Below are 27,684 nucleotides of genomic sequence, written 5' to 3' on the forward strand. Positions count from 1 at the left end.
GTCCTGGGTGCTTACGTTTACGTACTTTAGGAAGCATGTAGAAGGTAGGAGTGCAGGGAGTTGTAGGTGTGAGTAGAGAGATGGACTCCGGGGAGAGGTTCTGGGATTGGCCTAAGGATTTGATTAGTGACTAGAGATTCTGTTGGATTACTGGTATGGGGTCACTGTGGCAAGGTTTGAAGGTGGAAGTATCTGACAGCTGGCAGAGTCCTCCCACCAGGTAATCCTTGTGGTTCAAAACAACAGTGGTGGAGCCTTTGTCTGCAGGTAGGATTAAGATCGGGATCAGTTTTTAGATGGCGGAGTGTGGTTCTTTCTGCAGATGTAAGGTTAGTTTGCATGTTGCGGCATTTGGGGAATGATGGTGAGGCAAGGTTCGAGGTTAAGAAATTCTGGAAAGTCAACAGGGCTTCATTTGGGGGGCAGTGGGGGTGGATCACAGTTGGATGCGGAGTGAACTGAGTTAGGCAAGGTTCAATATTGGTATTTTGTTGAGCCTGATTGGTAGGGTTCGTGGCAAAAAAGTGTTACCACTGTAGGGACTGGGACAAGGAGAGAAGGTCTTTGACAAGTGCTGCATTGTTAAATTTGGGAGTGGGGCAAAAGGTGAGACCTTTGAAAAGGACAGCTATTTCTGTGGGGCTAAGACTTTTGGAGGAAAGGTTCATGACTGTCTTGTGGGGCTGTTTAGGTTCTGGATTCTGTGTGGTGGTGGGAGGGAATGTTTGAGGGTGGGGTAAGTGTAGTAGGTCTCCGAGACAGGGTCTGTCAGCTATAAGGGGATATGTGGAAGGTTTGAAGCTTGTTGTAGAGGTGGTGTGCAGTGGTACTCTGAAGTGGGAGTAGGAAGTGAGCAGGATGGAGAGCTTTTTGAGATGGCATTGTGTATGTTGCTCACGTTCCTGCAGGGCAAGAGTTTCAGTATGTGTTATGCATTCCAGGAATTTTGAATTGCATAGCAGGAGAATTTTGCAGATGGAGTGTGGCTATTGGCACCCACATGGCACCATCCTATGCCAACCTATTCATAGGCCACCTAGAGGAATCCTTCCTAAAAACCCAGAATCCAAAACCCACCACCTGATTCAGATTCATTGATGACATCTTTGCTATCTGGATCCACATTCCTCCAGAACCTAACAACTTCTCCCCCATTTGCTTAACCTGGTCTTATTCAACCCAACAAACCACCTTCCTAGATGTTGACCTCCATCTCAAAGATGGCTACATCAGTAGCTCCGTCCATTTCAAACCTACTAACCACCAGCAATACCACCACTTCAACAGCTGCCACCCATGCCATACCAAGAAGTTCCTTCTGTACGGCCTAGCCACCCATGGTTGTCACATCTGCAGTGACGAGCAGTCCCTCTCGAAATATACCGAGGGTCTCACTGAAGCCTTCACTGACCATAATTATCCTACCCACCTAATACATAAACAAATCTCCCATGCCTTATCTTTCCAGCCTCCCACCACCTCCCAAAGTCCAACCATCCAGTAACAGAGGAGAATTCCCCTCATAACTCAGTACCACTCAGGACTGGAGCAGCTGAATTACGTTCTCCGCCAGGGTTTCGATTACCCCTTATTATGCCCTGAAATGAGAAATGTCCTGCCCACTATACTTCCCACCCCTCCCACAGTGGTATTCCACCGTCCACTGAAAGTACACACTATATTCCTCCATTCTTACACAACCCCTGCTCCCAATCCCTTACCTCATTGGCTCATATCCCTGTATTAGACCTAGATGCAAGACCTGTCCTGTACATCCTCCCACCACCACCTACTCCAGTCCGGTCACTTATCACCTATCCCATCAAAGGCAGAGCTACCTGTGAAACCAGTCATGTGGTTTACAAGCTAGGCTGCAGCCACTGTGATGCATTCGATGTAGGCATGACAACCAACAAGCTATCTGTCCACACAAACGGCCACCGACAAACTGTGGCCAAGAAACAATCAGATTACTCTGTTAATGTACACACTGCCAAACATAATATCCTTCATTTCAATGACTGCTTCACAGCCTGTACCATATGGATCCTTCCCACCAACACCAGCTTTTCGGAACTGCACAGGTGGGAACTATCCCTGCAATACATCCTACGTTCACGTAACCCTCCTGGCCTCAACCTTCGTTAGTCACTGTGCTCTCCCATCCAGCCCATTCCCTGTTCCCATTCTAGCACTACACAGTCATTCCATCACCACACACAATCTTTTTATTTCTCTTCTTTTCCACTACTGCCACCCCCTCTCCCCGCCTCTCCCCTGCCCTCTGTCTAACATGGAGCACTTCACTGTTTGCCACCCCCACCATAATATCTCTACCCTCCCCACCCCAGACTCCTCCATAGCCACACCCAATCGCCACTCCCATCATGCACTGGTGCTGCTGCTCACAGTGTGGTTTCAGTGGCCTGAGATGTAGTCGCGCGCGCGCGCGTGTGTGTGTGTGTGTGTGTGTGTGTGTGTGTGTGTGTGTGTGTCCGTGTGTGTGTCTATTGTTGAGGAAAGCCAATGGCCGAAAGCTTTAATTGTGAGTCTTTTTGTTGTGCCTATCTGCGACTCAGCATCTCTGCTACAGGGTGAGTAGCAAGTTTCCTTCTCCCAATTGTATTTGAATATTTATGTTAGGGAATGTGAAGGAGAATGGTTCTATATTTATAGCTGTCTTGGTTTCCTGTTTAATTAATTTATCTGTGGTACCAGTAATTAATATTAGATAAATGTGTGTAATTGATAAAGTAGGAAATAAATCCATCTTTTTGCATGTAGTTACCAGCTCTTCTGAATCAAGGAAATCTTGTGCTTGAATCAATGTGAATTTCTCCTTTCGTATTCCCTATTTCTCACTTACAGTAGGTTTTGGTGTAAAGTCCTCTGTTTCATTGTAGTAGCCGACTGAGACAGACGCAGCAACAGGGAAGTAACCGCTTTTGTGTCATTTACGAGTTCCTAACCAGGAGTGAATTTTATTATATCGTCTGTGTGCTTTAATAGTTTAGTTTCTTGAGTTTCTGCGTGTAAATTCAATATCTAATAGCCACAGTTCTCACGTTTTCAGTTATGTTGGAAAGTAAACCGATTTTGTGACATATTACAAGTTCCTAATCAATGGCAAATTATTTAATTTCACCTGAGTGCTTCGGTAGTTAGGTTTTTGAATATCTGCTTATTACTAGACACAGCTCATGTGTTTTCATCAGGGTCTACAGTAGGATTGTGGAGCACATGCTGATAGACTGTTACCTGCATAGTTTAGTTTTCCACGGTCTTTAGCATGGACAGGGACTGTGATTGTCGTGTGCGGATGCGAGCCGTGTTGGTGACAATTCACTCTCAGCTTCAGGCTGTGATGGCTTTGGTTACACAGTTTGAGGCTGCAGTGGATGGGCACCACTGTTGTGGGCTGGCTGTGGGGATCCAATGGATGTCCACCGTGTCAGAGTCCTCTGATCGGTCCTCACTGGTGGCCAACGCAGTTACTGCTCACACTGAGGCTGACCCTTCACCTGTAGTCGAGTGGGAGGTCACCCCGGGGCAAAGCAGGCGGCGAAAGACTTCCTAGGCAGCTGTACGTAAGGCCTCCCTGGTTTGTCTGACAAACAAGTTCCATGTGCTGTCTCTGGCTGACACTGTCACTGAGCCAGATGCTGTCGCCTGCCCTGTTTCAGAGGAAACCACTCAGCGTGCAAGATCCAGACAGTCACAGAGGGTGGGATTACTGGTAGTTGGGAGCTCCAAAATTAGGCGCGTTATGAGGCCCCTTAGGGACTTAGCTTACAAGGAGGGTAAGAAAACCAGTGTGCACTCCGTGTGCATACCGGTTGGAGTCATTCCAGATGTGGAAAGGGTCCTCCCGGATGCCATGAAGAGCACAGGGTGCAGCCAACTGCAGGTGGTCGCTCATGTCGGTACCAATGATTTGTGTCACTTCAGATCAGAAGAGACTCTCTCTGGTTTTGAGCAGCTAACAGAAGCCGTAAAGGCTACCAGTCTTGCTTGCAAGATAAAAGCAGAGCTGACCATTTGCAGCATAGTCCACAGGTCTGATTGCGGACCTCTGGTACAGGGGTGAGTGGAGGGTCTGCGACCGTGTAGGGTGCAGATTCCTCAACTTGCGCCAAAGGGTGGTTGGGTTTCAGGTTCCGCTGAATAGGTCAGGTGTCCACTATATGCAGTAAATGCAGGAGGCGGCTACATGGGTAGCAGGGGCTGTGTGGCATGGACTGTGCGGTTTTTTAGGTTAGATGGTCTCGGGAAAACACAAGCAGTCACAAAGGGTGCAGGCAGAACACAGGAAGAATGTAGATACAGGAACTATTGGTATAACAGTTGTAAATTGTTGTAGCTGTGTTGGGGAAATACCAGAACTCCAAGCGCTAATAGAAAGCACTGATGCTCAGATCGTTATAGGCACTGAAAGCTGGCTAAAGCCGGATATAAGCTCAGCCGAAATTTTTGCGAAGAACCTAACGGTGTTCCGAAAGGATAGGCTAAACACGGTTGGCAGTGGTGTGTTTGTTGCTGTCAGAAGTTGTTTAACTAGTCGGGAAATTTATGTAGATACTTCCTGTGATTTAGTATGGGCAGAGGTCATTGTTGGCAACCGGAATGAAATAATAATTGGATCCTTTTAGTGATCTCCCAATTCAGATGATACAGTTGCTGAAAGGTTCAAAGAAAACTTGAGTTTGATTTCAAACACGTACCCGACTCATACGATATTAATTGGTGGTGACTGTAATTTACCCTCGATATGTTGGCGAAAATACACGTTTAATTCCGGAGGTAAGCATATAACACCATCCGAAACTGTTCTAAACGCATTCTCTGAAAATTATTTCGAGCAGTTAGTTCATGAGCCCATGCGAATAGTAAACGGTTGTGAAAACACACTTGACCTCTTAGCAACAAATAATCCTGAGTTAATAACGAGCATCAAAACTGATTCAGGGATTAGTGAACACAGGTCTGTCGCAGCGAGATTGAATATTGTAATCCCCAAATCCTTGAAAAATATACCTATTCAAAAAAAGCAGATAAAAATTCACTTGATGCCTTCCTGAGAGACAATTTCCACTCATTCCATATTAATAATATAAGTGTAGACCAGATTGGCAGCAATTGAGAGATTTATACCAAATAAATTAACAAACGACGGAGCTGATCATCCTTGGTACACAAAACGGGTTAGAACACTGTTGCAGAAACAACGAAACAAACATGCCAAATTTAAACAGAGCAAAATCCTCAAGAAGCTTGAAATTTAGCGTGTCCTTCAATGCGAGATGCTTTTAACAGTTTCCGCAACGAAAATCTGTCTCAAAACCTGGCAGAAAATCCAAAGAGATTCTGGTCGTATGTGAAGTATGTTAGTGGCGAGAAAAAATCAGTGCCTTCTCTGTGCAATAGCAATGGAGATACTATCAAAGACAGTGCTGCCAAAGCAGAGTTACTAAACACAGCCTTCTGAAATGTTCCAGAATTCAAATCGAGAACAGCTGCCAACATGAGTAACATAGAAGTAAATATCCTCGGAGTAGTGAAGCAACTCAAATTACTAAATAAAAGCAAGTCTTCTGGTCCAGACTGTATACCAATTAGGTTTCTTTATGAGAAAGCTGATGCATTAGCTCCATACTTAATAATCATATACAACCTTTCGCTCGACGAAAGATCCATACCCAAAGACTGGAAAGTTGCACAGGTCACACCAATATTCAAGAAGGGTAGTGGGAATAATCCACTAAATTACAGGCCCGTATCATTAACGTCAATATGCAGCAAGATTTTGGAACATACATTGTGTTCGAACATTATGAGCTACCTTGAAGAAAACGGTCTGTTGACACAGTATGGGTTTAGAAAACATCGTTCCTGTGAAACACAACTAGTTCTTTAGTGTTGAGTGCTATTGACAAGGGATTTCAGATCGATTGCATATTTCTGGAAGGCTTTTGACACTATGCCACACAAGCGGCTCATAGTGAAATTGCGTGCTTATGGAATATCGTCTCAGTTAGGTGACTGGATTTGTGATTTCCTGTCAGGGAGGTCACAGTTCGTAGTAATTGATGGAAAGTCATTGAGTAAAACAGAAGTGATTTCTAGCTTTCCCCAAGGTAGTGTTATAGGCCCTTTGCTGTTCCGTATCTATATAAATGATTTGGGAGACAATCTGAGTAGCTGTCTTTGGTTGTTTGCAAATGACGCTGTCGTTTATTGACCAATAAAGTCATCAGAAGATCAAAACAAACTGCAAAACGATTTAGAAAAGAATTCTGAATGGTGCAAAAAGTAGCAGTTGATCCTAAATATTGAAAAGTGTGAGGTCATCCACATGATTGCTAAAAGGAACTCATTAAACTTCAGTTACATGATAAATCAGTCTAGATTAAAGCTGTAAATTCAACTAAATACCTACACATTACAGCTATGAACAACTTAAATTGGAAGGAACATATGGAAAATGTTGTGGGGAAGGCTAACCATAGACTGTGTTTTATTTGCAGGACACTTAGAAAATGTAACAGACTACTAAGGAGATTTCCTACACTACACTTGTCCCTCTTCTTTTAGAATACTCCTGCACAGTGTGGGATCCTTACCAGATAGGACTGATGGAGTACATCAAAAACATTCAAAGAAAGGCAGCACATTTTGTGTTATCACGAAATATGGGAGAGAGTGTCACAGAAATGATACAGGATTTGGGCTGGACATCATTGAAAGAAAGGCGTTTTTCGTTGTGACAGAATCTTCTTGCAAAATTCCAATCACCAACTTTCTCCTATGAATGCAAAAATATTTTGTTGACACCCACCTACATAGGGAGGAACTATCACCACAATAAAATAAGGGAAATCAGAGCTCGTACGGAAAGATATAGGTGTTCATTCTTTCTGCGCGCTATACGAGATTGGAATAATAGAGAATTGTGAAGGTGGTTTGATAAACCCTCTGCCAGGCACTTAAATGTGATTTGCAGAGTATCCATGTAGATGTAGATGTAGATGAGAACTACTCTGTGATGAGTATTTTATGATTACATGCAACCAGTATATCCTGGATTTTGGCACATGATCCAGGGCAATCTCCATTTTCCACAACTGTATAGGGATATTTATTTTGAACTACATCTTTTCTAGAATTAGTTATGACCACATTTTTAGAATTTTTATTTGTGTTAGACATTATGAGGTAAGAAAACTTGTGAATGTATATTGTTTCCATCCTTGCTTCTTGTCTTATTTCTGTTATTATGCACAATAATTAGTTTCTCTTTTCTTTACAAATGGACTAGAAAAGATTTATTGTTTTTATTTGTGTTAACCCAGTCACTATCCTGGAAACTTTTATTCCTTCCTGTATTCATAGTTTCTAATCCTTCTATGAAAGTAAGCAAATCATTAACATTTGTCCATCCTCTGTACATAACTCTTTCCTCATATAGTGTGGTAGCTGTTTTATTAATGCCTTGACCAAATGTACTTTGTCTATTGGACCATCTAGATATTTAGCTTTCATGATGTGCCATTCAATATACCTATTATAAGTACTCTGAGGACTATTGTAATATTTCTGGTCTAATAGTTCAAGTGTTAATTTTTCCTGTGTGCTGGGACACCAAGATTTTCATTTAAAACTTTCCTGGAAATCCCGTCAAAATTTAAAATCTTGTGAATGAGCACTATCCTTTTCAGCTGCGTCTCCTGTTAAGTAACCTAATGCATAATAAGTTTTCACGAGGTCATCCCACCTGCTTTGATAATGAAAGTACTCTCAAATGTGTATTGGATGCACCTCTCCATCTGGCTTAAATCTGGGAAATTGTTTTGACAAATTGTATAATGTTTAAATATGACACATGACACAATGAAGCAAGCTTTATCAAATATTGTTAAGCATGAGCGGGAGTAATAATCATTAGTGATACATGTAAATGAAGTACCTGTTGAGGAAATGAAAATATTGTTGCATATGAATAAGCAATTATGCACGACCTCTTTAGCTAGAGTTCACAGATATGTAGCATAACAGGGCATTTTATCAAATACACTGGTCCACTATGGGTATTCGTTCCACTTCAAAATGATCATGGTAGTGGATATTTGTTAAGTAGTGTAAAAAGAAACGAGCAGTCACTGTGCACTCCAGTCTGTCTTTGTACAGAGGGTGCATGCACCATAACAAGAGCAGTGGCAAGCAGTCGTGTGATGTGTGGCGTTCAGTTGCTGTATGAGGTTATATGTATGCTTTGACACTCTGAGTTGGTGTTGTCATGGACAAATTGGAAAAAGAGGGCCACTGACAGTATCAACAGGGGCCCAAAACAAATGAATCACTTTTATGTTAAAAGGAATTTTAATTTATGTCCTAAGGGTCAGACACTATGTATCAGAATGTGCTTTACTCATACCATTGATTATATGTTTATCTGTTACACACATCTTCATAGCATTTAATTTAAAATAAGCAAGTTTCAATCTCCTCAGAGAAAATTATCGTCTGAGTAAGACTCCCATAATTTGGGTAATGGAAAGTCCTTGGAAGAATATAAATATGGTAATGGAAGGAATAATGGTAACAACTGCCATAATTAGAATATACATTTTTATCTTCTTGTGGTTGCAGATTTTTCTCCCGAAAACGAGATGCAAGCAGTGAAGGAATGAAGAAAGCAAAAACTCCAGAACCAGGTGGTATAGATGGGGAAATACTACCAGAAAGAAATAAACCACTTGGTATGGCACGTACAAATACACTTCAGCCACCACGAACAGCACAAGTCCGCATGTCTCAGGTACAAAACTATCTGTTATAACTCATTCTTACTTTAGACTAGCTGTTACCTGCAACTGCACTTGCATATCAGTAGTTTCTGCTGAGCAGTGTATACAAAGGGGTATGGGCAGAAGTGTGAATCTATGCATCATGCTACTGAAGTAAGTATGCGTTATACAAAGGCTGTTCAAAAACTATCCGACCTTATTTTTTTATTGTTGATACCAACAATGGTATTGGGTCATGCATTTCCTTTCCTGTAAATTTATAGGCATACATTGTACGCATGTCTGATTTTTTCATGACTGCAGAAACAACCAGTCATTGGCTACCCAATGACAAGTGAATACATGTAAGTAGTTGTCATCAGATTTTATATTGTGAGTGAAATGGCATAAAAAGTGGAACAATGTTATTGCATCAAATTTTGTTTTAAGCATCTCAAATGTCAAGTTGAAACAATCTGCAGGATTCAACAAGTATTTGGGGTTGAAGCAATGGGTACCACACAGATAAAGGAGTGGTACAACCTCTTCAAACATGGTTGCTCATCAGTGAAGAGTGAAGCACATTCAGGTAGGCCCTCAATATGTCCAAATGAGGTTGTTGTTAATCATGTAAGAACCCTGGCGATGCAGGGTGATTGAATCACAAACAGAGAACTTGCAGATGAGATTAAAATTAGAATTGAATCCATTCATCCCAATTTTTGAAACATTTGGGCCTCAGGAGGATCTCAAAATTTGTGACAAACTCGCTAACAACTGAGCAGAAGCAACTTCATTTGGAGATCACACAGAACATGCTGAGTATTGTGAACAGTAATCATAACTTTCTTACCGATGTCAATAAGAAGTATTACCAAAAGGCTATATATTGCCCTTATGAAGCAGTGAGATGCAAACACTGGGCTGCGGGGAGCAGGCAGTTGGCACCTTCACCACAATAATGCACCCTCTCATTGTTCTCAGTTAATTCAGAGTGTTTTGGCTAAACACCACAGTGCTATGGTTTGTTGGTCTTCCTAGTCACCTGACCTAGCACCAGGTGTTTCTGACTTTTCCCTAAACTTAGAAAGACTCTGAAAGGGACCATGTTTCAGAAAAGAGAAGACATCATGTAAAATTTGACAGGGCAAATAGGCACCTCAGCAAAAGAGGCTTTCCAGCAAAGCTTCCAGTGGCAGCAGCATTGGAAGAGGCACGTAGAAGCCAAAGGGGACTACTTTGAAGGTGACTAGTGTCAAAAAGCTGTATCCGAATAAAGATGATTTTGTAAATAAAAGTCCAATACTTTATGAGCAGCTCTCTAACAATGGGTACATTATGCAACAAATAGTGTGGAAGTACAAATTAAACACATTGAAGATTGTATAAGAATTGTAATCACTACTTTGAATCATACCATGGAGCACCTATCAACCAATAAAAGCATTTTCAAAAATATGTTAAGGCTCAAAAGTTAAAGAGTAAATAACTTTTACTGAGAGTAAATATTTTCCCTAATTCATGTACTATTCTTCTCTTCAAATCAATAAGTATCTTGTACTACAGATTTTCTAGAGTGCCCTATGTTCTTCCTTAGGGTAGAACCTATCTTTACGTCAAATTCAGTCCAGCGGATTAGTCATTAAGACATAACAGGCGGGGTTATTTTCACATTTATAACATAAGTATGGTTAAAACTTTCAGTTATGATAACTCTTTTTTTTCTGTGACCCAATTTTCATTAAATAAAGAGTATCCAGTGCCTCAGGCTATGCTCAGGTTACCTGTGAAAACCCCATGAAAGAAATTGTCAGGTTCAAAAAGACAGATAGGATGGTTTTAGATAAAACTTTAAATCATGCTGTTTTTTTCTGTGATCAGATTTTGATAAATTAAGCCTACACAGTGCCTCAAAATATACTCAAGCTACCTGCAAAAACCCCATGAAAATTTATCAGTAATTTTGGAGAATTGTGTTCAAACAGGCAGACATGGCAGTTTTACAGATTTTTGTTAAAGTAGATGCTTTATGATTCTTGTTTCTTCCCAAGTTGTATATCATTTGTCAATTTATACAGTTTCCTGGAATCAGGAAATAAGCCTAATGATGATAGTAATATGTAACAACTATGTTTACCTGATATCTGTGTTGCTTTTAGGTTTAATGAATACAGGTACCTGTCTTTATTTCATTCATGTAATTCATGTTGAGACAGAGAAACAGTGCTATCTCCACATGAGAAATTCTGTCAAAATTGCAATGGTATTAAAATCTCTGTTCCAGGCTAAAGAATAGAACTTACTACATAAAAAATGATAGTTGAACCAAAGAAAATGTTACGCAATTCTCTTTTTTCCCCCCTCGTGTCATTCTAAATAAATGACATATACTGGCCTGTACAAATCAAGACATTTAGTGCTGTGTACAATTGCTGGTGGCCCTCCTCAATTTCCAATTTGTTCACTCAGTGTGTTTACAGCTCTTTTCTATTCACAACAACACTTAATCTACATTTTAATTATGTGTCAAATTACATAAAAGCAGTTTCATGATGCGTTACACGAGTTCTTTCTCTCTGTATTTATCTCTCCTGTCTTTCTTGTTCTTCTTATTGTTATTCTCCTAATTGTGGTTGCTTGTTTATATTTTCATGTTGACTTGGTAGCTCAATGGGTAAGAATCAGATTAAAAATCCATTTACAGCATCTTTCAATTCTGACAATTATTTGTGAACTTGAAAAATTGTACCATATTTTAGAGTTTGTGTTTAACTATAGGTCATCCTATTACTCAGTGGGTGAATCATTTAAAAAGTAAGATGAAGGCAAGGGCATACAACCTTCATCACGATAATTGCTAGTATAGCACTGTGGTTTTCAAATCGATTTTGGCTTGAGGATAGCTTTACTTAAAGTTACTATTGTGTTTTTACTGGATCTGCATACTTGCAAAACTGTGACATTACAGTCATGCTTTTTTTTGTTCCAGACTGACCTGAAGGTAGTTCCACCATCGGTTCCAGATCGATCACCAAAGGCTTTGTCTGTTCCTGCAGCAACAGGTGTAGAGGCTATTGGTAATGAGATTTTTGATGCTGAATGTCTCAAACTTATAAATGAGTACTTCTATGGAGTGCGAATATTTCCTGGTCAGGACCCAACACATGTGTATGTTGGATGGGTAACAACTCAGTATCATGTCCATAGAAAAGACTTCAACCAGAGCCATGTTCAGAAAGCATCTGTAACAATTGTGGATGAGTATGAAAGAATAATGGAGAGGTAAGATTTGCAAATTTATATTTAAATTACACTACAAAAGATTGTATTTACTTGCAGATTTTATTTACTTACTCTCTGTCTCCCTCCCACTACCTTCCTCTCCCCTCTTTGTTTTTACTTCACGCTGATCCTTTCCTGTTTGTTACATGTTCATTCTTAATTATTATACTTCAATACATAATCTTATACATACATTTTTTTGTTACTTTAATGACTAACATCCAATCATTGGGTTTATATGATGGGATTCAGTCAGAGGCTAATGCTTGCCATTATTAGTACTTAAAAAATTTCATCATTGGTAATGCAACCTGTGAAGTCAGAATCTTACTGTCATTCATCATGTGGCATTTTGAAAGTATTCCAAATACCAGTTTTATAATGTTTGTGTGGACAATATAAAAAATACGTGAAGAGTACCATGTTTCCACTACTCTTACCACTTCCACTTCCTATTCAAGTCATACTGTGTAGCCATCTTATTCCTACAGTGTTTGATATGGGAGGAATGGAATGCAGTATATTGTTAAGACTCCATGCAGAAGCTGCAAGGACTAACCATTTAATCATTGATTAGAGTGGAAATTAAAGCAAGTACTAATTATACATGTTGGATGTCTCCTAATTATTCAACTTGGCAACTGAGACATTTGTCTACCAGTAATAGAGTACCAGCTTCCCTTTTTATCTCTCTAAAACTTTCCACTGCATGCCTCATGTGGTGTGTCACAATTATGCTCTGTAGTTCTGCATTGGTGGTGAAACATCATCCAACCAAACACCACTTCATCTCCAGAAAAGGTGTACGTCACTTGGTGACATATCTGGATTATGGAGATAATGATTCACCACATCACATTTGGCCTGTAGAAAAAGTTTTTGAGGTGAAGCAATATGGTTCTCTGTTCGTAAGTGAATGCATTTTTTCATTTTTGGATATTGTTCCTGTGGCATGAAACCTATTGGCTCCTTTGTTGAGGAACGATAGGGCATCATGACAACATGGCTCGAGAAATGTGTGTCAGGGTTCTTGCAGATGGAATAGGAAAGTTGGTATGATGTCCTGAAACATGTACAGGGTGTTTATAAATGAATGTCAGGGTTTTAACACTTTATAATATTTATTACATTAAACTTACAGCTATAAATGATATGTCAAATGAAAAAGCAACTCAAACAGTTGTGTTTGGCACCAGTGTGCATGCGCAGCATGCAATATTTCTGCCGCAATCTGCTATATTGGTTGAATTTCCCTGTACCCAAGCGCTGGATAGGACGCAAGGTGCCCAATGACGGGGCTTGCTTTGCATGGCCTCCACGTTCAGCCGACCTAACGCCATGCAATTTTTTCCTTTGGGGCTTCATCAAGGATCGTGTGTACATACCTCCGCTACCTGCAGACCTCCCTGAATTAAGAAACCAGATTGAAGCAGCTGTTGCTACAATCACTGAAGACACACTTATCAACGTTTGGGAAGAACTCGGCTGTAGACTTGATGTGTGCCGTGTGACAAATGGTGCTCACATTGAACATTTATAAGGTTCTTGGTAAAACTGTTTGAGTTGCTCTTTCATTTGATATATCATTTATAGCTGTAAGTGTAATATAATAAATATTATAAAGTGTTAAAACCCCAATATTCATTTATAAACACCCTTTACTTATCATACTTGTGACTATGCCAAAAAGTTGGCACTACTTGTACGTTATATGTGTTCAAAATCCTTTCTGAGATTTGTATTTTAATTGTCAGCCTAAAGGAAGTTGAAAAAATAATCACCTTTGTAGGTTCACCAAAACTCCAGGGAAGTTTATCACAGTGAGCACAGTACCTTTCCTGTAGGACTTCCCAATAAAATTTGTAAATGATTAGAACTCTCTTATCTTTGTCAATGACAATCTCATTGTGTGCTCCATCTCAAGCCATAACTGTTAACAGGCATTCATGGCTAAAAATGAGGGTGAATACCAGTAACTGGAATTACAGTGCTGTGATTTAGATATAATGAAGAACTCGTAGTATTACTATGAGCTTGTGTGCTACAAATATTTCTCACAACCTGAAAAAATGCATAATATAATTTCCTGGAAGTGTTATACAATTTTTTTTTGTTTGTTTTGTACATCCTCTGCTTCTACTGCAGGTGTTGGCCAAAAATTTTCCTTTTGAAAAGATGCGTTTCAAAGTTATTTCTCAGCACAAATAAGTTATTTATGTAATAATGATAACTTATTTTAGTGATAAAAAGATATTCTTTTCCATTATTAGTGTTGACCGTCAAAGTTGCTACATGGTGCGAGCTGACGAGCTTTACAATGAAGTAACAAATGATGCGTCAGGAAAAGGGGCATCACAGGGGATGTTTATTGGGTGCTTCGTTGATGCTGCTACTGGTTATGTGACATTTACCTGTGAAGGAAAGGAAACAAACCATCGATTTAAGGTAAGCTCAAACAATGGAAAATCCAGTATGGAATAATGACTACATTAATGAAATGGATAGTTGTTAGTCATCATATAGTGGAGATGCTGAGTCACAGATAGGCACAACAAAAAGACTGTCAGCAAGTAAGTTTTTGGACAAAAAGGTCTTTGTCAGAAACAGACCACATACACACACAGACACTCATGCAAATGCAACTCACATACACATGACCACAGTCTCTGCAAGCCAGAGACTGTTGTCATGCATGTGCGAGTTGCATTTGCATGTGTGTGTGTGTGTGTGTGTGTGTGTGTGTGTGTGTGTGTGTGTGTGTGTGTTTTTTTTTGACTAAAGGCTTACTTACTGACAGTCGTTTTGTTGTGCCTATTTGCCTATCTGTTGAGAGGCCAGAAAAACATGTGGTTCCTGAAGAGGGGCAGCAGCCTTTTCAGTAGCTGCAGGGGCAACAGTCTGGATGATTGACTGATCTGGCCTTGTAACATTAACCAAAATGGCCTTGCTGTGCTGGTACTGTAAACGGCTGAAAGCAAGGGAAAACAATGGCCGTAATTTTTCCCGAGAGCATGCAGCTATACTGTGTGGTTAAATGATGATGGCGTCCTCTTGGGTAAAATATTCCGGAGGTAAAAATAGTCCCCCATTTGGATCTCCAGGCGGGGACTACTCAAGAGGATGTCGTTATAAGGAGAAAGAAAACTGGCGTTCTACGGATCGGAGCGTGGAATGACAGATCCCTTAATCGGGCAGGTAGGTTAGAAAATTTAAAAAGGGAAATGGATAGGTTAAAGTTAGATATAGTGGGAATTAGTGAAGTTCGGTGGAAGGAGGAACAAGACTTCTGGTCAGGTGACTACAGGGTTATAAACACAATATCAAATAGGGGTAATGCAGGAGTAGGTTTAATAATGAATAGGAAAATAGGAATGCGGGTAAGCTACTACAAACAGCATAGTGAACGCGTTATTGTGGCCAAGATGGATACAAAGCCCACGCCTACTACAGTAGTAGAAGTTTATAAGCCAACTAGCTCTGCAGATGATGAAGAAATTGAAGAAATGTATGATGAGATAAAAGAAATTATTCAGGTAGTGAAGGGAGATGAAAATTTAATAGTCATGGGTGACTGGAATTCGAGAGTAGGAAAAGGGAGAGAAGGAAACATAGTAGGTGAATATGGATTGGGGGTAAGAAATGAAAGAAGAAGCCGTCTGGTAGAATTTTGCACAGAGCATAACTTAATGATAGCCAACACTTGGTTCAAGAATCATAAAAGAAGGTTGTATACATGGAAGAATCCTGGAGACACTAGAAGGTATCAAATTGATTATGTAATGGCAAGACAGAGATTTAGGAACCAGGTTTTAAATTGTAAGACATTTCCAGGGGCAGATGTGGACTCTGACCACAATCTATTGGTTATGAAGTATAGATTAAAACTGAAGAAACTGCAAAAAGGTGGGAATTTAAGGAGATGGGACCTGGATAAACTGACTAAACCAGAGGTTGTACAGAGTTTCAGGGAGGGCATAAGGGAACAATTGACGGGAATGGGGGAAAGAAGTACAGTAGAAGAAGAATGGGTAGCTCTGTGGGATGAAGCAGTGAAGGCAGCAGAGGATCAAGTAGGTAAAAAGACGAGGGCTAGTAGAAATCCTTGGGTAACAGAAGAAATATTGAATTTAAATGATGAAAGGAGAAAATATAAAAATGCAGTAAATGAAGCAGGCAAAAAGGAATACAAATGTCTCAAAAATGAGATTGACAGGAAGTGCAAAATGGCTAAGCAGGGGTGGGTAGAGGACAAATGTAAGGATGTAGAGGCTTATCTCACTAGGGGTAAGATAGATACTGCCTACAGGAAAATTAAAGAGACTTTTAGAGAGAAGAGAACCACTTGTATGAATATCAAGAGCTCAGATGGAAATTCAGTTCTAAGTAAAGAAGGGAAAGCAGAAAGGTGGAAGGAGTATATAGAAGGTCTATGAAGGGCGACGTACTTGAGGACAATATTACGGAAGTGGAAGAGGGTGTAGATGAAGATGAAATGGGAGATACGATACTGCGTGAAGAGTTTGACAGAGCACTGAAAGACCTGATTTGAAACAAGGCCCCGGAAGTAGACAACATTGCATTATAACTACTGACAGCCTTGGGAGAGCCAGTACTTACAAAACTCTACCATCTGGTGAGCAAGATGTATGAGACAGGCGAAATACCCTCAGACTTCAAGAAGAATATAATAATCCCAATCCCAAAGAAAGCAGGTGCTGACAGATGTGAAAATTACCGAACTATCCGTTTAATAAGTCACAGCTGCAAAATACTAACATGAATTCTTTACAGACGAATGGAAAAACTGGTAGAAGCTGACCTCGGGGAAGATCAGTTTGGATTCCGTAGAAATATTGGAACACGTGAGGCAATACTGACCTTACAACTTATCTTAGAAGAAAGGAAAGGAAAGGCAAACCTACGTTTCTGGCATTTGTAGACTTAGAGAAAGCTTTTGACAATGTTGACTGGAATACTCTCTTTCAAATTCTGAAGGTGACAGGGGTAAAATACAGGGAGCAAAAGGCTATTCACAATTTGTACAGAAACCAGATGGCAGTTATAAGAGTTGAGGGGCGTGAAAGGGAAGCAGTGGTTGGGAAGGGAGTGAGACAGGGTTGTAGCCTATCCCCGATGTTATTCAATCTGTATATTGAGCAAGCAGTAAAGGAAACAAAGGAAAAATTTGGACTAGGTATTAAAATCCATGGAGAAGAAATAAAAACTTTGAGGTTTCCCGATGACATTGTAATTCTGTCAAAGACAGCAAAGGACTTGGAAGAGCATTTGAACAGAATGGACAGTGTCTTGAAAGGAGTATATAAGATGAACATCAACAAAAGCAAAACAAGGATAATGGAATGTAGTCAAATTAAGTCAGGTGATGCTGAGGGAATTAGATCAGGAAATGAGACACTTAAAGTAGTGAAGGAGTTTTGCTTTGTGTCACACTGCATTTTGAAAGGCTCAAGGTTTGAGTGCTATCATTCTTATAACTTTTTTTATGGCTTTTTAATGTGAAACTCATATCTGGCAATGCCTCCTATATGAGAAGGCAATAAAGAAAAGGGAGGTGCTGTGATTTCAGTTTCAACATAAAAGTGTGGATCCATCCGAAATTGCTCAGGTAAACTAACCGAGTTCACAGGTCAGAGCAAGGCAGCCCCAATAGGACTACACCATAGAGCACAATACAGGGGTTACATAGTGCAAATATAATTCACCTCCCGTCACATTCCAGTAATTGGTTGTGTGCAGAAAAATTACAGATTGTTTGCTTCTGTATGTGCCCAGTTTTCTCTCATATTTTATCCCTAAAGTCCTCGCGTGATACTTATGTAATAGGATGGAATAGTATACTGGTAGAATTTCCTGTGGTGAGAGGTTCTTGAAATTGCATTACGTTTCTCTAGTACAGTAAGTACCCCAGCGAAGTTTACAGAGATCTGATCAGCAAAATATTTTCTGCATGGAATTCATCAGTCTGTTTCAACAGTGTAGGCTCATCCATGGTTTCTGTTTTATGAGCATTAGGCCTTGTTCTAAGGTATATTTCTGTATAGATTCACCTTCACAGTTACATAGGTGTGACTCTGTAGTCATCAGAAGCAGGAAGATGGACAAGAATATCAAGAACCCAAACGTCTTTTTGGACTTTTTCATAAACATCCACTCAGTGGTTCTACAGATAAGTGACATTACTAGTTGTCATTTGTTCCTGTTAAAACAATATCAACTCAGAAGCTGACTGAGCAGTTGGTGTACAGTGAGTGTTTAAAGAAAGAGAGAAAGAGTGTTGTGGAAAAATGGATATTCCATGTCAAGATTTTCATCAGAAGATTCTTGTACAATTTTTGTGTAGGACTAGCTCAACAATAATGCCTCAAATTGCTGTGTTCAAGTTTAGGTAGTCAGCTGCTTTCAGAAAAGATTCTTTGCAGGTGGCCTGCAGAATTTCACCATGGTCGTACTTTGTGAAGGTTGACCAAAATCAATTTTTGTTGGAAACAATTGATTCGAAGAGGATTAGTGGTTGACTTACCGTGAGACAGAAACATCCTCAGGTGTATCAAAGACTGCACCCCACTGATTTTTGTGAGAACTTTTAGCTATGGAGAAGAGCCGCTCCCAATGGGTTCTGCACAGTTTGACCAATACTCAGAATGGGCACGTGTTAATGGGTGTAAGGAAATGATAAAAAAAAATATGGCAGAGAAAATACAAAATCTGTTACAACATCATAATAGGAGATAAAATTCGATATACGTATATGCATCAGTTGGAAACTAAGCAGCAGGTATCATTTTGGGTGTTTGGACAAGAACCAAAACCGGCAAAAGTGGTTTGCATGTGTGAAGCACTTCCAGGAAAATGATTACTCATTTCTTTCTCTGTACTGGGCGTATCACAATCATCACTCTAAAGAATTGAAGAACAGTTAATGTTGAATGGTATACAACAGTTTGCTTGCCACAAGTCATCTATTAGATTAGATTTACTTTCGTTCCATTTGATCCGTAGTGAGGAGGTCCTCCAGGATGTACAACATGTCAGAAAAACAATAATACATGACAAATATTTACAACTGAAACAAATAAGCTAATGTACCTTCCACAGGTCCCAAGTGGAATGATCGTCATTGTTGTTAATGAACACTATATGAAAGAATCATTTTACAAACACTAATGCACTGAATTTAAAATAAAAAAAAAGTTTTTTTTTATAAGGTAATAAACATGCAATAGAACTACTACAATACTTATTTACAATGAACACACTACTGCACTGAAACGGTGCAGAAGTTATATATAGACACACACACAAACACACACACACACACACACACAAATCAGTTGGTTCTATTGAGCAATTCATCAATGGAGTAGAAGGAGTTGGCCACCAATAAATCCTTTAGGCTTCTCTTAAACTGAATTTCATTGGTGTTAGGCTTTTTATGGCTGCTGGCAAGTTATTGAAAATGTGTGTTCCTGAATAATGCACACCTTTTTCTACAAGAGTAAGGGACTTTAAAACCCTGTGAAGATTATTTTTAGTATTGATTCCATGAATTGAGCTGTTGGTTTGAAAAAGTGATATATTTTTAATGACAAATTTCATTAAGGAATAAATACACTCCTGGAAATGGAAAAAAGAACACATTGACACCATACTTGCTCCGGACACTGCGAGAGGGCTGTACAAGCAATGATCACACGCACGGCACAGCGGACACACCAGGAACCGCGGTGTTGGCCGTCGAATGGCGCTAGCTGCGCAGCATTTGTGCACCGCCGCCATCAGTGTCAGCCAGTTTGCCCTGGCATACGGAGCTCCATCGCAGTCTTTAACACTGGTAACATGCCGCGATAGCGTGGACGTGAACCGTATGTGCAGTTGACGGACTTTGAGTGAGGGTGTATAGTGGGCATGCGGGAGGCCGGGTGGACGTACCGCCGAATTGCTCAACACGTGGGGCGTGAGGTCTCCACAGTACATCGATGTTGTCGACAGTGGTCGGCGGAAGGTGCACGTGCCCGTCGACCTGGGACCGGACCGCAGCGACGCACGTATGCACGCCAAGACCGTAGGATCCTATGCAGTGCCGTAGGGGACCGCACCGCCACTTCCCAGCAAATTAGGGACGCTGTTGCTCCTGGGGTATCGGCGAGGACCATTCGCAACCGTCTCCATGAAGCTGGGCTACGGTCCCGCACACCGTTAGGCCGTCTTCCGCTCACGCCCCAACATCGTGCAGCCCGCCTCCAGTGGTGTCGCGACAGGCGTGAATGGAGGGACGAATGGAGACGTGTCGTCTTCAGCGATGAGAGTCGCTTCTGCCTTGGTGCCAATGATGGTCGTATGCGTGTTTGGCGCCGTGCAGGTGAGCGCCACAATCAAGACTGCATACGACCAAGGCACACAGGGCCAACACCTGGCATCATGGTGTGGGGAGCGATCTCCTACACTGGCCGTACACCACTGGTGATCGTCGAGGGGACACTGAATAGTGCACGGTACATCCAAACCGTCATCGAACCCATCGTTCTACCATTCCTAGACCGGCAAGGGAACTTGCTGTTCCAACAGGACAATGCACGTCCGCATGTATCCCGTGCCACCCAACGTGCTCTAGAAGGTGTAAGTCAACCACCCTGGCCAGCAAGATCTCCGGATCTCTCCCCCATTGAGCATGTTTGGGACTGGATGAAGTGTCATCTCACGCGGTGTGCACGTCCAGCACGAACGCTGGTCCAACTGAGGCGCCAGGTGGAAATGGCATGGCAAGCCGTTCCACAGGACTACATCCAGCATCTCTACGATCGTCTCCATGGGAGAATAGCAGCCTGCATTGCTGCGAAAGGTGGATATACACTGTACTAGTGCCGACATTGTGCATGCTCTGTTGCCTGTGTCTATGTGCCTGTGGTTCTGTCAGTGTGATCATGTGATGTATCTGACCCCAGGAATGTGTCAATAAAGTTTCCCCTTCCTGGGACAATGAATTCACAGTGTTCTTATTTCAATTTCCAGGAGTGTATATTGGGGAGCAGTAGTTAGCATCCCTAGTTCCCTAAACAGGCTTCTGCAGGATTTTCTTGCGTTCCACACAACATATAACTCTTACTGCACTTTTTTGTGCCCAGTAAACTTACCTTGGCTTGATGAATTACCCCAAAAAATGATCCCATATGACATTATGGAATGAAAGTAAGCATAGTATGCCAGCTTTTTCATTTTTATATCCCCTATGTCTGACACAATTCGCATTGCAAATAGAGATTTGTTAAGACGCTTCAGCAGTTCTGTGGTGTGCTCCTCCCAGTTTAATTTATTATCAAGCTGTAATCCCAAGAATTTGACACTGTCCACTTCTTCTATGTGCTTGTCATCATATGGTAGGCATATACTCGTGGGACACCCCTTAAAGTTCTGAACTGCATGTAGTGTGTTTTTGGAAAGTTTAGTGACAAAGAATTGACTAGGAACCAGTGATTAATGTCCACAAATATTTTATTAGCCAATCTTTCTGAGACTGTACTTGATTTGCTATTTATTGCAATGTTTGTATCATCAACAAACAAAACAAACTTGGCCTCTAGTAATGTTGCTGATGAAAGGTCATTGATATACACGAGAAATAGTAAGGGCCCTAAAATGGAACCTTGTGGGGTCCCACGTGTAATTAGTTCCCAGTTGGATGATGCCTGATAGCTTAATACAAGCCTCTTTCCAAATAACACCCTTTGTTTCCTGCCAGAGATATAATATTTGAACTATTTTGCAGCATTTATTGTTACACCATAATATTCTAATTTACTTAAAAGGATATTGTGATTTACTCAGTCAAATGCCTTTGACAGATCACAAAATATACCAGTTGCCTGCAATTTTTTGTCTAATGAATTAAGCATATTTTCACTGTAAGTGCAGATAGTCTTCTCAATATCAGAACCCTTTAGAAATCCAAACTGCGACTTTGACAGTATGTTATTTGAGATAAGATGGTTATAAAGCCAATTGTACATTACTTTTTCTAAAATTTTTGAGAAAGCTGGCAAAAGTGACATTGGATGGAAATTTGATGTTATTTCTTTATCTTCCTTCTTAAGTAGTGGCTTAACTTCAGCATATTTCAACCACTCAGGAAATATTCCACTGATAAGCGAATGGTTGCACAGACAGCTTAATATGTTGCTTAACTCAGAATCATATTCTTTAATTAACCTTGTTGATATTTCATCATACCCACTAGATGTTTTTGATTTTAAAGATTTTATGATGGACATTATTGCTGCTGGGGTAGTGAGGGTCAAATTCATATTATGGAAGTTACTTGAAATGTCTGGTCTGAACTATTCCATAGCAGCATCTACAGAACCTGACAACCCCATCTTTTCAGTAACAGTTATAAAATGTTTGTTAAAAAGTTCTGCAACACTATGCACATCTGTCACCAATGTATCATTTACTCTTAATTTTATTTGTCCCTCTTCATGTCTGGTTCTACCGGTCTCCTCCTTCACTATATCCCATATTGTCTTTATTTTGTTGTCTGATATGACTATCTTTTCCTTGTAATATATTTGCTTTGATGTTCGTATTACAGTCTTTAATATTTTGCAGTATTTCTTGTAATATGCTATAGCATCAACATCGGAACTGTTTCGGATTGACAGATAGTTTTCTTTTTGTTTTCAAGATACCCTTATTCCTTGAGTAATCCATGGCTTCTTTGTAGACTTTGCTCTAATCTTGGGTAGTTTTGGGGGAAAACTATTCATATAAGGTAAGCACTTTCTTGGCCAAATTGTTATATTTTTCACTCATCCTATGAGCACTGTAAACATCAGTCCAGTGAATGTCTCTGAGGAGTGTCCCAAAATAATCAAGTTTTGGCTTATTGATTACCCTCTTGAGCTCAGATTTAACAGATTTTTTATTCTGTTCAGTATTAACATTTAACAGAGGGAACTGCATGTCATGGTCCGAGAGGACATTGACTATTGGTTTTGTAATATAATTTTGTTCATTGGACTTTTCTATAAAGATATTATCAATGGCTGTTTGTGAGCAATTGGCTACCCTGGTGGGGAACTTTACAGTGGGAATTAAGTTGAATGATAGTGTTACTTAACTCAAGTAAGTTCTTATTGGGAGAGTCTTTAAAGAAATCTAGTCTTTAAGGAAATCTACATTGAAATCACCAGCAACCACTATTTCTTTGTTTTTGATTGTTAAATGGGCCAGTACAGCTTCAAGGTGGTTTATGAACAGATTAAAGTTACCTGCAGGTGCTCGGTATACACTTAATATTATGAAGGATTTTTTGTGAAATTCTGCTTCTGTTGCACATGCTTCCATGTGCTGTTCTAGGCAAAATTTATGAATGTCTGTGTTCTTAAATTTATGACAGTTCCTGATGAATGTGGCAACTCCTCCTTTCTCCATTTCTGCTCTACAAAAGTGAGATGCTAACCTAATCCCCGTAACTCTTAAGAGTTCTATACCAGTGGTCACATGATGTTCAGAGAGGCAGATTATGTCAGCTGGGTTGGGAATGTTGGGAATGACAACTAATAGCCTCGCATTGTTCTTCATCGTTACAATGCCACCTGTTGTACAGCGCAACTTTACCTAATGGTAAATACTGTATGGTAAATTCTGCTGCTAACAATCCATGGGGCAAGTGTACAACCTGCTAAATGGTTCATCTACACAGGGGTTGCATTGCACACTGTTGTATTATGACCTTACATATGCAAATAATTAGCCTATGAAATCAGTCAGTGAAATACTGATATAAAAGACGAGTAAACCAAGAAATGACATTGAGAGTTAAGAATATTAATGTATATTTAGCATACATTTTGAATTATACTGTTGCTTTATTCATAGAAAACTGCTTTGCTATGAATGATGGTCCAACACATACTATACACAACAGTTCAATCAGAATCAAAAAATAGTTCTAGCAGAACAGCTGCAGGCAAATAAAGAGTTCACTACATCACACTCACTGAAGTTCCACTATGTTCACAGTTCAGATTCTTTGTTCACAAACTGATAAACTGAAGACTAGCATCCAAACAAACCTATAGACATGTTCCTACCTTGGAAATGAAACATGTTGTCCCAGGCCGTTCTTGCCCACCTTACCTACACAGCTCCCACCACCCAAAAAAACCAAAATGTTTGCTTTGCATCTCTGTCCTGCTTCTCCCCCCCCCCCCCTCCCCCTCCTATCAGCTTCATATTCTCATACCTGATCATCTTTCATTTACAAACACTTTTCACAGTATTCAAATACTTAAACCAAATACATTACACAATTCTGTGTACAATTATTCCTATCGCATATTATTATATTTTCTTGTTACATTTAAATGCCTATTTCACATTAAATTATTCAAATTCCTCTATAATTATTAATACATAAGTTTATTATTAAATAAACATAGAAAATGTAAAATCAGTACAAATTAGCCATGCAGAGGCTCAGTACAAATTACCTATGCAGAGGCTCAATACAAATTATTCATGCAGAGGCTAATAGCTTTATGTCTTTGAGGATAACTTATTCGTAGGCACACAGTTTCATCTGTTATGTTAAAACAGCATGATAAATAATTGATTAATTGATGGAGAAAATCATTTCCTTAATGTCTGACTGTCTTTATTCTCCTAATTTATCACCTAATCACATCTTTTTCTTCTTCTTATTTCAAATAACATGTTGACAGTGTTTTTTTCACCTCAGAAAGCTACTGAATCCTTTCAAACCCATGTCTTTGGGGTAAATTTAGTATTTGTGACTGAAGGGAGCAATACACTACAATTAATGTGCCCAGGTACAAAGTACACTTAATGTTCCCAGGTACAAAGAAACAATTGTACTTTTTTTAAGACAAGCAGAATACAATAACACAGTTTCTCGAGATGTAAGTCTCCACTACTTGCTTCAGGCTGAAAGTCAGTCGCTGATGTTGGACTGGAATGTTCTTGACCGATAATCAAGTACCGATGTTGCACTGGAATGGTGTTACACAGACAGAGTCCATAAGGCCTTGGTCAGGTCAGTGGTGGGACGTAGGCTGCTTGAGAACAAGTTGAAGACAGAGTCCAGAGGGGTGTTGAGCTTGAGACTGAATTGAAGACAGGGTCCATCAAGGCAGTGAGCAGAGGATACACTTGGCAATGGCTTAGCTGTTTGGACACTGCAGTGAAATGATCCTTGTTGTGGTCAGCAATGTGAACTGGCTGCAGACTGAGCAAGCAGCAACCTAAGCACCCACCTGACAGAAGGATACCGGCTCGGCACCGTGGGGCCATGTTACTCACTCAGACTGTTTTCCTTTGATCTCTACATCTATATCTAATGAGGTAGTGCATCAATGAGCTGGGGCTTTCGCAACTCATGGTACATTCCTGTGTGGTTAGTGGCTGTGTCACAATCGGTAGCTAGGGATACAGCAGTACTGACATTAGAATCAAAAAAATATTTCCAGAATTTCTTTGAGCACATACAGAAGTGAATTAATTTTAGAGGGGAATATTTTAAGAAACAACAAAACAATGTGTATCAAAAATGTGTTTTTCTTTCATTGTTTATGTAAAGTCATACAAGGGGTCCTTGTGCAAGGTAGATACAAATGAGTCTTAGATTTATAGACCTGAAGGAACTATAGAAGAAAAAGCTACATAGTAACTTATGACACCAGTTACCTACTTTGCTATATGTCAACACACTGTTAATGTCCTTTGTAATGCCTGTCTCTGTCTTTTTATTGCAGATGGAACCAGAGACAAAACTTTTCCCAGCAATTTTTGTAGAGGCGACAAGTAAAGAAATTCTACAGATAGAGTTGGGAAGAACATCGACGACACTCCCCTTGTCAGCTGCAGTACTGCAGAATTCAGAGAGGCATGTCATACCACAGGTAATGTGAAGATGCCACTTTTCATACGTGTTGCAGTCATTGTCAGAGCTCCGTACATTTGCATTAATACCAGGTGAGCCTGTATAGGCTACATCATACTATTAGTTCACTTTATCTTGAGCTCTATTTCTGAATCACTAGAAACTGGAAATTTTTAGCAAAACAATTTACATACTTTGTATCTTTCCAATCTATACAAACATGCAGTGTAGAGATTGAGTATCAGCCATAGTGCCATTATTGTCAAATGTTGTCTGTAATTTTGTGTAGTTAAGTTCAGATACTGTGAGGTTTCTGTTTTCATGAAAAATCCAAGCATTCATTACCTTTAAAGTCCAGTTTTAAATCTATAGTTGTCCCAAATGAAGAAATGGACACAGTTACTATTTTCAGGTAAGTTTCCAGCATTGTACCAAGTAGTTGCCACTTAACTTAACCGTCCTCTCTCCTCCCTGCAGCATTCCATGTTGTGGACAAATTTAATTCATTCCCCTTGCCACTCACTTTTCTGACAAAGCTAAGGAAAATGTGAATTAATTGTACCCTAATTTATCCTTCTCTGTCCCATCCCACTTAGGAAAAATGATTGTCTATTTGCTTCTGTACATAACTAATCTTTCTTACAATTATGCAAACTGATGTCATAATTCATTAAATAACATATTATGAGCTATGTGTGAATGCATAAAATAATTGCTACATTTATGCTGTTGTCAGACACAGTGAAGCATTGAAATTGGGCACAACAGTACTTACTTTGGCTTTCACATCAACCAGCTCTTTCCAAAAAACTAAGTTACTTACAGAAAGGAAGAATATCATGCTACTTTCTTATGTTTTTGATTGGCTGACTCAAGTGCTAGGCTAAACGATACATTAATATCTGTGGGAACACCAAGGACCTTTATTTTGCCTCCTCTTCTCAGCAGTATAAGTTTACTGAAAGTTTTCATTTTTGTAGTGTAGTAAGAACAATGATTGTTAATGATGTGTGTGTGTGTGTGTGTGTGTGTGTGTGTGTGTGTGTGTGTAGGTTCAGTCTGAAACAAAAAAGATAAGAGGTGATTACAGCTAAAACACAAGAAACTTTGTAAAAGATTTAACATTGTGTCAGGTAACAAACTGTTACAAGAAGCAGTATTTCTATGATACCTGAAGATTCCTTAAAAAGATTTGTAAACATATTTTTGGGTGCCCACTTGCATCAACAGTTCACTTTTTATGAACAGTTTGATGCCTGTTATTGCTTCTAGAAATCAGAAATCTAGTTACAAAAAGGGAGAGAATAAGTTACATGAGAAATTACACACTATAAATTGCACACATAGTGTTATAAAATATCAAATAAAACAAGTCATATGTTCTCTTTTTCTTCTTCTTCATTACCAGTCTTTTGATTGAATGGCAGCCCTCTTTCAGGATCTGTCAGAAAATGACTTCTTTATTTCTGCATAATTAAAGACTTTTGTGTTATGTATAGCTTCTTTCAAAAATGTTTGTCGCCATATTCTTCTGGGTGTGTTCCCTTATAATTTCCTTCAAGGACTGCTTGTATTGTATTATGTGATCAATCCACTCATTATTTCTTTGCTCTGTTGTTCTCCTAAATGCCAGTTCTTTGCAGGACTTCCTTGTTGGTGATAATAAAATAAACCAAGATAAATTATACAAATATTTAAGAG

The 27,684-nt window shown here is 39.8% G+C and overlaps 1 protein-coding gene across 1 annotated transcript in view; it reads left to right on the forward strand.

Moving 5' to 3' along the window:
- The window catches only part of LOC124595722 (ryanodine receptor), a 690,379-nt gene that overhangs the window by 362,720 nt on the left and 299,975 nt on the right, over window positions 1-27,684 (forward strand). Inside the window, exons 33-36 of the mRNA XM_047134588.1 lie at window positions 8,647-8,815; window positions 11,773-12,065; window positions 14,336-14,510; window positions 25,856-26,002. Of these exons, the coding sequence (XP_046990544.1) occupies window positions 8,647-8,815; window positions 11,773-12,065; window positions 14,336-14,510; window positions 25,856-26,002 (784 nt within the window). The remainder of the gene's footprint in view (window positions 1-8,646; window positions 8,816-11,772; window positions 12,066-14,335; window positions 14,511-25,855; window positions 26,003-27,684) is intronic.

Source organism: Schistocerca americana, chromosome 2 (genome assembly GCF_021461395.2).
Source record: "Schistocerca americana isolate TAMUIC-IGC-003095 chromosome 2, iqSchAmer2.1, whole genome shotgun sequence".
Classification (NCBI taxonomy): Eukaryota; Metazoa; Arthropoda; class Insecta; order Orthoptera; family Acrididae; genus Schistocerca; species Schistocerca americana.